The sequence below is a fragment of the Gossypium arboreum genome, chromosome 6 (genome assembly GCF_025698485.1).
Source record: "Gossypium arboreum isolate Shixiya-1 chromosome 6, ASM2569848v2, whole genome shotgun sequence".
Lineage (NCBI taxonomy): Eukaryota > Viridiplantae > Streptophyta > Magnoliopsida > Malvales > Malvaceae > Gossypium > Gossypium arboreum.
Genome location: NC_069075.1, coordinates 109,800,921 through 109,810,561, shown reverse-complemented (window position 1 = coordinate 109,810,561; position 9,641 = coordinate 109,800,921). Strand labels below are relative to the sequence as shown.

General features: G+C 35.9%; 2 protein-coding genes across 3 annotated transcripts; one reads left to right on the top strand and one right to left on the bottom strand.

The window, feature by feature from the left end:
* The first annotated feature begins 251 nt into the window (after positions 1-251).
* Positions 252-2,928, top strand: LOC108485775 (ferrochelatase-1, chloroplastic-like). Of its 2 annotated transcripts, none has more exons than XM_017789621.2 (7): positions 252-722; positions 833-976; positions 1,145-1,246; positions 1,530-1,633; positions 1,727-1,854; positions 1,973-2,083; positions 2,181-2,928. In XM_017789621.2, exons 1-6 carry the CDS (start codon positions 627-629, stop codon positions 1,975-1,977), a joined length of 579 nt encoding a protein of 192 aa, XP_017645110.1. In that variant the 5' UTR covers positions 252-626; the 3' UTR covers positions 1,978-2,083; positions 2,181-2,928. The 2 variants fall into 2 exon arrangements, with proteins under 2 accessions (XP_017645110.1, XP_017645109.1); XM_017789620.2 differs by having other exon boundaries at positions 1,942-2,083.
* A 979-nt stretch (positions 2,929-3,907) lies between these two features.
* Positions 3,908-8,585, bottom strand: LOC108486151 (uncharacterized). Its single transcript, XM_017790014.2, has 6 exons — positions 8,179-8,585; positions 7,646-7,929; positions 7,445-7,534; positions 7,291-7,362; positions 6,976-7,092; positions 3,908-5,178 (listed from the first exon to the last, which is right to left on the bottom strand). Exons 1-6 carry the CDS (start codon positions 8,492-8,494, stop codon positions 4,057-4,059), a joined length of 2,001 nt encoding a protein of 666 aa, XP_017645503.1. The 5' UTR covers positions 8,495-8,585; the 3' UTR covers positions 3,908-4,056.
* Between the last annotated feature and the right edge of the window lie 1,056 nt (positions 8,586-9,641).

Below are 9,641 nucleotides of genomic sequence, written 5' to 3'. Positions count from 1 at the left end.
GTCACACGGACTTACCTCGAATGCAAAAACGGCTAATTATTCCCTTTTTGTCCTAAACCATGTACTTTCTCGATTTAAACCCGAATCTCAATTTTCTTAATCCAAAATAATAAAATTTAATCATTTAATCATCACATTAAATTAAGAGTTCCACAATTCATATTTTGGCAAAATGACCATTTTGCCCCTAGACTTTCACAAAAACCCCTAGGCTTGTAAAACGATTTTTATCAAATTTCCTCATTAACCAAGTCTAGCCGAACCTTTATTACTCTTGTAGCAGCTCAAAACTCCAATTATTTCACACAATTCTCATCCATTTAACAAACTTTACAAAATGGTCCATATCAGGTGTTTTCTTGAAAATCCTTTTACAAAAGTTGTTTATTTTACAACCATTACTCATTTTCTTCCATAAAGTTTCAGCTAAAAACAGAAATACTCTCATGGCATTCATCTAATGGATTCAATGGTGTGAATAAACCTTCATCTAAAGCCCTTATCAAAGGACCCTTTCTCAGTGATGGCCTAATCCAGAGGAGAAATCTGCATTTGCAAGCAATTTGAGGGGTGGGGATTTACACCTTCGGTGAAAATGATGTGTGGAATCTCATCACTCACATGCCATGGAGGAAAAAATTGGGGTTCTTCTTTTGAACCTTGGAGGGCCAGAGAGACTTAAAGATGTTCAACCTTTTTTATATAACTTGTTTGCTGATCCTGTACGTCATTTTGCTTGTTCTTTTTTTTGTTTTGTGTGTGTGTATTTCATATGAACATTTGTGGGTTTCAAGTTACAATGGTGTTGAGGTGAAGATGTTTCTTTGTGCAGGATATAATACGGTTGCCTGGGCTGTTTAAGTTACTTCAACGGCCATTGGCGAAGCTAATATCTGTTCTTCGAGCTCCAAAAAGTAAAGAAGGGTATGCTGCCATCGGTGGCGGCTCGCCTTTGCGTAAAATAACCGGTGAACAGGTAATATCAAGTCCCTTGATTGTAGAAATTTGCTTGTTACTTTGTCCTGAGCTAGTGGCTTGAAAATGAACTATTGTATTTTCATATGGATATTTTTTTCCAAAACGAACCATGTTGTGCTTTGGGGAAACTGGCAAGTATATTTATAGTTAAAAGAACTCGTTGCAGGCAAATGCTCTTCGAATGGCTTTGAAGGCAATGAATGTGAATGTCAGTGTGTATGTTGGAATGCGATATTGGTATCCATTCACAGAGGAGGCCATTGAGCAGGTTCGTCTCTTAATAGCCTAACAAATTTGCGTGTGTTTTGAACTTGTATGATACCATATACGGAGAGTGAGCTCTTTCTGTTGTGCTTTTGGTGATATTTAAGGTTGTTGTTTAGTTGATTAAATCCTTACATGAGGGATACTCTTATTTGATTATGCCTTTGAAGAACTTCATACTTAATATATTAATTTGGAATTCTCCGTGTAGCATTGAATGATCTATCTTCAAATTCAATTCGGGTTATATACTGATTACTGATAAGCATTTATTATGTGCAACACAGATTAAGCTAGACAGGATAAAAAAGCTTGTTGTGCTGCCATTATATCCTCAGTTCTCCATTTCCACAACAGGGTCGAGCATCCGAGTTCTCCAGCATATTTTCAGGTTAGTGTTGATATTTTGTGTTATAATTTTCTGCTTGACTTCATCCATCAGTGTTCCCCTTTGTGAATGGCTGTAATGCAAGTTATATTTCAGGGAAGATGTATATTTATCGAGACTACCTGTTTCTGCCATCCTCTCTTGGTACCAACGACAAGGTTATATTTGTTCCATGGCTGACTTGATTAAAGAAGAGTTGGAGAGATTTGAAAAAGCCAGAAGAGGTTTGTTTGCTTACCGTATGGTCTAGTCTGTAATCTTTTATGCCTAAAGTCAAGGATTAGGATAATATGTATTCATTTGAACTTCAGGTCATGATATTCTTTAGTGCCCATGGGGTAGGTTGAGGATGCCGGAGATCCGTACAAAGATCAAATGGAGGAGTGCGTCTATTTAATTATGCAAGAGCTGAAATCTAAAGGAATTGGAAATGATCATACCCTTGCTTACCAGGTTGGTTTTAGAACAAAGTTTCGGCTGTCACTCGTAAAATAAGAAAAAAGTAATAAAAACTGTTATGCTCAACTTCTTCTTCATGCTTCCATACCAGAGTCGAGTTGGGCCAGTGCAATGGCTAAAGCCCTACACAGACGAAGTGCTTGTTGAGCTTGGACAGAAAGGTGTGAAGAGTCTTTTAGTTGTTCCGATAAGGTACATGAGTTGTTACTGAGGTAGGTGTGATTTGAAATGCATGATTATGTAAGGGAAAAATAATTACTCTAGATCCATCTCAATTCCAACTTTGTGAGTGAACACATAGAAACCCTGGAAGAGATTGACATGGAATATAAGCACTTAGCTCTTGAATCTGGAATCAAGAATTGGGGTCGTGTTCCTGCCTTAGGTTGCACCTCTTCCTTCATCACGGATCTAGCAGACGCGGTAGTTGAAGCTCTACCATCCGCAAAAGCACTGTCAGCATCAAGGGAAGCTGCTGAAGAAACCAACTACGAGCCAGTGAGATACCTTGTTAAACTGTTCTTCTGTTCGATCTTGGCTATTGTTTTGCTACTATTAAGACCAAAGGTGGTATTTGCATTTAGGAATCGTCTCCTTCGATGAAAAAAATCATAAAAAAGGTTTAATTGAAAGAGGGTATAGATAAGAATGAATTACGGAGATTTGTTTGATATACATACAATAGAAAGAGTGAAATAATAGTGGGTAGGCCATCCTCTAAATATTTGGTTCAACCATGGCTGCCATTATCTTTTGGTATGAAGAAAAAAGCTGTGTACAAGCACACTATATCCTGGTGAAGAAGATAAATCTGCCACTATTTACTTCAAATTTTTAAACCATGTTTCATGAATCGAGTTATATAGAGGGATTAAAGAAGGTTACTTCAGTCTGGAACATATTTCTAATACGTCTATTAATTCTCAAGAAGCCTCGTGTACTCGGAGGAGATGTGGTTCGAGTTTAGTTTTAGGAAATAAAAATCATTTTCGTTTCTCCAAAAACAACGAAAATTATAAATCAATAAAATATTGTTTTCATTGTTCTCACTAACATACAAAATAATGATTTTGAATGAATCAACTCAATATAAACACAAAAATATCTTTTTTTCGCAACAATTTTTCAAATATTAGATACCAGCCATGTTTTCATTGTTGATAACATTCTTTTATATTTATTTACAAAATGTGTTTTTAATTTTAAAATTAGAAAGTAAAAATTGTTTTCTAAAATAAAAACAGAATATTTTTAAAACCAAACAAAGCTTTATTTTTAAAACTATTTGCTAAATACAGACTTAGGTACCCAAAAATAAGTTAATCAATTCAAATTTAAATAGTAGTATTTGAACTAATTCATATTTGGATTTAATATAAATAAACATCGTCAACAGCAATGACTAATTCTCTCATTATGAGTGCTCTTTGAAGAGGTAAATGATTAATCATAAAATATAATTCATTTTTATAAGCGGAGATCAAGCCCTTAACAATATGATTATGAGGTGAATAACTACCACATCACAACTAACATTCTTAGATTTCAAATTGAGCAGCTACCAAAAAGAAATTGCCTCAAATTGGGAGAAAATGGAGGATCTTTATAACGAGTTCAAGCAAGGCAGAAATAGAATGATAGAAGCATTTAACATATAATTGGAGATGTTGCTATTTATTTTATATAGTTGATGTTCTGCCCAAACAATTGCATTTACATACAATATCCACTTTGCTTGCCTTAAAGAGGTGAATTTTGGATTCAACCACGATATAAATGCATCATCTCAAATAAACCACTACTAATAACCACCTTGGATTTATACCAAAAACACAAATAAACCAAATCCAATACCATTACCAGCACATTTAAATATTCAAGTAAAAACACTCAACACAGCATTGTCCTAAAAACACTGCAAAAACTAGACCACAAATTCAAAATTATAAAACCATCGTAACGCCAAATCAACTTTTGGGGGATGCCTTGGCAAGTCCACCCTGTTCAACAGTTTTAGATGCTGGTGCAGCCTCGTAATTTCCATTAGTGCTCCCACCAGCAATGTTGTCGGCAGGATATGTTGGAGGCTGTGAGTAACTACCACCATAAGAGGTGTTATAAGGTGCTCCATAACCAGCTCCATAGGTTGGGGCTCCATATCCAGGCTGGGCAGATGTCGCACCATAACTTGGTGGTTGTGCAAGTTGTGAACCTGTCTCTGGTTGACCATAACCAGAAGATGGCGGCTGTGAATGATATCCTGGCTGGCCATAACTTCCTGGGGTGCTAGGCGACTGTTGAGCCTGCCCATACATCTGCGGATTGGCCAAAGGTTTCTGCGTTTGTGGTTGTCCATATCCAGCTCCATAACCAGGCTGTGCTGGTGGCTGATTCCCATAGCCAGTTTGGGAAGGCGGCATTCCATAACCAGATTGAGTACTTCCTGGAGGTGGATAACTTCCAGGGTTTGGGTTAGGCTGCTGACTAGTATTATACCCTTGTTGGCCTGTTGCAGACGGTTGGGTAGACGTAGGTGCCTGACCTGAATCCCCTTGACCACCTTGAGTTGGATTTGTCACGTTACCGTAGCTCGAAGCAGAACCATAACTTTGTTGCTGATCGTATGATGATGGCTGCCCATAACCAGATTGATGGTATCCACTATAGCCATACTGAGAATAACCTTGTCCTGGTTGCATATAGCTAGAAGCTGGAGGTTGACTGTAATTGTAACCACTGTTATCAGCTGGAGTTACCGAATCACCAGACGTTTGCTGCTGCTGCTGCTGTGAAGGCTGTTGGTTATAGTAATCATAACCACTTGCAGCAGAGGTTTGCTGGTTTGGTTGTATAGATGACTGGTCCCAACCAGAGGCATATCCACCAGATGAAGGTTGGGACGGGTAGCCCCCATAAGGAGGCTGCGACATGTTGTACTGCGATGATGGGCCAGGATATGCCCCAGGCTGCATATAACCATAACCAGGCTGTTGCATTGGAGGAGCCCCTTGGCCCCAGCTTGAGGCTGGTCTTGCTTGATAACCTTGCTGTGGAAATCCTCCAGCCATTGATGGATTTCTCATACGGTTCTGCACAAGATCAATTCCTCAAATGACCAATATGTACTTTCCGATGATGATAGCACATAAACACATACAACATAACAGAAAATGCATATATATACAACAGGCATATGCAATATCAACTCAGCATAAAACTGCAAAAATAAACAAAATGTGTTCAGTGGATTTAAAGGATTTGTACTACAGCATAAACTATGAAGAGTATAATGCCTACATACCGTATGGTCGGAGGAATTATTGAGTTTACTCCAGCAGAAGCCCATCATTTCCCTATTTGAAGTGAATGGGTGCAAAAAGAAAAAAAAGAAAAAAAAAAAAGAACCCCACAAATACTAACAGAAGCTTTTACATCATAGCAAAAGGAACTATGAACCCAATTGCCATATACAGGCAAGAAACTCCCACAGTTAAAAGTTCACTCTATATCATCTATCCAATAATCCAATTGATACATTTTAGAAAACAGAATATCAGATAAGGAATGCCAACGACCTAGATAGATCAACCAACATGCATTAAGCAAATGATTATCACCTAGAACAGATCCTAGAATTCTCTAAACCAAAGGGGGGAAAAAAGCATTATAGGTATTACACTTGTAAAATGAATATCTGCATTTAGATAAGGCGACTGACTGGTGGTCACAGTCAAGTTATGTTAAGATATCAAAACATAAACAAGGACTTCCCCTTTAGGGTGATAAAACTTCAATATTTTTATCAAAACCTTAGCACAAATCTTTAGGAAGACTGAAGGACAATAACCATCAGTCTTCACCAAATTCGAACCATTCAGTTTGACCTCTATCCGAATAGTAAATGACCATTTACCTTAATAATGTATAAGAAAGCAACTGCATGTGAAGTGCTTGACGATTTGAACTTAACATGTAAAATTATAACTAAACCCAAAAGATTTGATTTCAAGGGTCCCAAGCAGTGAACAATGAAAACCGCCACGTTATCCAGTTCCTAATATTAAGCTAGATCCAGAAGATTTTGATACAAAACAGCTACGAATCTCTTACAAAGTAGAGGACCTGCTCATCTTCCATTGGTCATTGGACACCTACAACAATTTCTCAACCAGCTGCCATAGCAACAAGGGTCACCACCAAAAAAAGTCTGCAACTCTCGAGATTTTACAAGTGGAACAAAGAGAAGAAGAGAAATAGATGATAATATAAAATCCAGTCCATATCTCAAAGCGACTGAATAACTACAAAGGGATAGCAAAAACAACTATAGAAGAATTATTCAGCATACTACCCAGAAGAAATATTATAACCTGCTTGTGCAAAATAATATTCTCCCTTAACAGGTATATAAATGTATAAGAAAATCTAAGCACTTGTTAAAATATAGGGTGAAAGTTTCAGAATATTGACCAGAAAAATGATTGACAGGTCATAATACAATAATATATATAGGAAAGAAAAAAGATTTTGCTTGCAATTAAAAATGTATGGAGCAACTCTACAATATCCTGTACGGTGTGGAGCAACTCTACAATTACAATATCCTGTACGGTGAAATCTCTTAACCAATGTTGGAAGCCTCAATAAAAGTGAAATTTCAAAAATCCTATCATTACTAATGTTATCAAGACTAGCCACAAGGTCACAATAATCAACATTCAAATAACAAATTAAACTAGAACAATTATGAATAGAACTAAAAGAATCTACTGCAGTAGGCATGCATGTTAATCGTACAAAACAAACACAGGCAATTCTTATAAAAGTGGCAGGCATAATTTACATTGAGGAAACACTTTCCTCCCAACATCCACTTCCAAACATACCTCACTTGTGACCTCATCAACCAATTCTCTTGCATGTTTAATCTGTTCACTTGTCCCATCTATATGTAATGTCCTTTCTGTTGATGTATCACCTGGGGGCAAGTGCAAAGGTATCACCTGCATAATATTAACAGAGGTATTTCCATCACAAATGGTATGTTTAGGTGCAATCACAACAAGATCCAGAAGAGCATTGTATACGGAACAAACTGATTAGAATACATAAAAGTCAGTTAAAAGTTAGCAGATATAGAACGGCCATGCATCCAATTCCTAATAATAACTTCCAAATATAGATGAAACTAAGATTCAAACCTGAATACGAGCTCCAGTTCTAGCTTGCATGTTTTTAATTGTTTCACCACCTTTACCAATCACCAGACCAACCTGAGATCATGCACTTATTAGTACCATCTTAAACAGATTCATTGAAGTTGAAATGTTGAACAATACTTTTACACCAGTATACCTTGTTATTCGGAATCTTCATTTCAAAATGTTCACTTCCAGCCTGTCCTGTCAATCGCCGGGAAACTATGCCAGAACCCCCCGTTTCAGCCTTGATAAAAAATTAAAAGGTATAAATTATATTGCTCATATTCTGCATAGTAGTAATGCATCAATTTGACATAAATAACAATAATTTAAATAAAAAAAAAAGATAAATAACCTCAGCAAGAACATCATTTATCAACTGCTCTGCCTTAGATATTTGTTCAGCAGTACCCACAAGCTCTACAGGCCTAGTCACAGAATTAGGGTCAGCATCCATATCTCTTTGGACCTGAATCTTTGCCCCAGATTGTAGTTGAAGATATTTAATGGTTTCTCCAGCTTTCCCGATTATAACACCGACCCTGTTTTGAGGAATATCAATCTTTTTGCTACTACCATGGTAGCTGCCATACGAAACCGGTATAGCTGAAGGAGCAGAATTCGAAAGAGGTTTTACATCTGCACAACATCAACGCTTTTAACTTCACCACGCTATGGTAGCTGAAGGAGCAGAGTTTGGTAAAGGTCTTTACATTTGCACAACATCAATGCTTTTTAATTTCAAAAATCATGCAAGGAGAAGCAGCCAAAACTCGAAAGCTATTTTACATCATTAAAAGCTCGAAACTCTAAACACAAAATCCTAGAAGCAACTATCCCATTAAAGAAAAAAAATTTCGCTATCAAAAAATAAAAGGAAAGCTATACCAGAAGGAGCGGAGCTAAACCCCTTGTCGTGATCAAAACCACCGCCGGAGCCGTTTTCAAAACGAGGACGCTTGGGCTCGGCGCCAGCGGAGGCGACGGAGGCAGTCAGGCGAGCAGCAATCTCCTGAGCTCGCTGCTTGGCCATCTCGATGCCATCGAGCGGCGGCGGAACGCTGTTGTAGGAAGGAGGAGCCGAATCTGGGGAAGAGAAACCAGTAGGCCTCCTAGCGCCGGAGGGGAGAGGGGGTTGGTCATCGTATTTACGCTTGTTGCTGCCGGCATCGAGACCTGAAGAGTACTGTGCTTCGTCTGCCATATCTGTTTGCGCGAAAGAAACCCTAGATTAAGAAAATGGGAGGATATTATTATGTGATATAGCAAGTAGAAATTTTCATTATTTTATATTTATATTATGTCCTCGAGTGAGCTGGATTTTTCTCCTTCGGTTTGCGGTTGGAATGAACCGGATCAACCCATTAAATTCAAACTTAATAATTTTGGCCGGTTCGACCAGGGAAGCATCAAATTGTCATCAGTTATAATCTTCAAAGATAAATCTCAAATAATTTTAAACTCTAATTTAGTATAATTATACATCTTAAGAAAAATCTCAAATTTATATACTAAACTTTAATTTTGATTTAATCATATATATTTAAAAAATAAATACATCAATTTATTTTTATTTTGAATTATTATAATTATTTATATGTAGTATATAAACATAAAATAATGCTATATTAAATAATTATATTATTAATTTGTGATAATCAGATTAAATTAAAATTCACCTATACAATTACACATTAATTAAAGTATCAAAATTCACATATACAATTGCACATTAATTAAAGTTTATGTATAATTTTAAAATTTATTCCTAATATTTATAAATTGTTGTTTAATCATTGTTAAATAAATATTTAATTAATTAAATTGAGAAGAGATAATATAATTTATTTAATTTGGATATTAAATTTTTACCATTTTTAAAATTGAATCAGCGGTTAAATTAATCAATTTATCGGTTCAATTAAAATAAATTTATTCAATTAATGTATATCGATTTTTGATCTATTTAAATTCAATGACTAAGTCACAACACTGATTTTGTTGCGAGGGTCCTATTATTACTTTTATTTTGCTAGTCCCACATGACACATGACTCAAGAGTAAGAGAGTTGACTTCTGCTCTTGCCTAATTTGATCTCAATCTTTATACTTTTACAAATTTAAAGTTTAATACCTTAAATGTTTAAGCCTCAAAAAAATCAATTTTACTTTTTTAATCTCATGATTTTAGATGTTATATACTTTTGATTTAACATCCAAATCTAGTTTGATAACACCATGAGCAATTTTTTTTAAAATGTGAATATTTAAATTTAATGAAACTCTTTTCACAATAATACTAATCAAACTTTAGTTATTAAATTAAAAGAATAAAAATATCAAATTTTAGA

Excerpts from the sequence above, each read along its gene's own strand:
- LOC108485775 (XM_017789620.2), top strand. The coding sequence starts at position 627 with ATGGAGGAAAAAATTGGGGTTCTTCTTTTGAACCTTGGAGGGCCAGAG. Across the intron at positions 723-832 it reads ATAACTTGTTTGCTGATCCT|GATATAATACGGTTGCCTGG; the intron begins GTACGTCATTTT and ends TTCTTTGTGCAG. Across the intron at positions 1,247-1,529 it reads CAGAGGAGGCCATTGAGCAG|ATTAAGCTAGACAGGATAAA; the intron begins GTTCGTCTCTTA and ends TGTGCAACACAG.
- LOC108486151 (XM_017790014.2), bottom strand. The coding sequence starts at position 8,494 with ATGGCAGACGAAGCACAGTACTCTTCAGGTCTCGATGCCGGCAGCAAC. Across the intron at positions 7,930-8,178 it reads GTTTAGCTCCGCTCCTTCTG|ATGTAAAACCTCTTTCGAAT; the intron begins GTATAGCTTTCC and ends GATGTTGTGCAG. Across the intron at positions 7,535-7,645 it reads TAAATGATGTTCTTGCTGAG|GCTGAAACGGGGGGTTCTGG; the intron begins GTTATTTATCTT and ends TTTTTTATCAAG.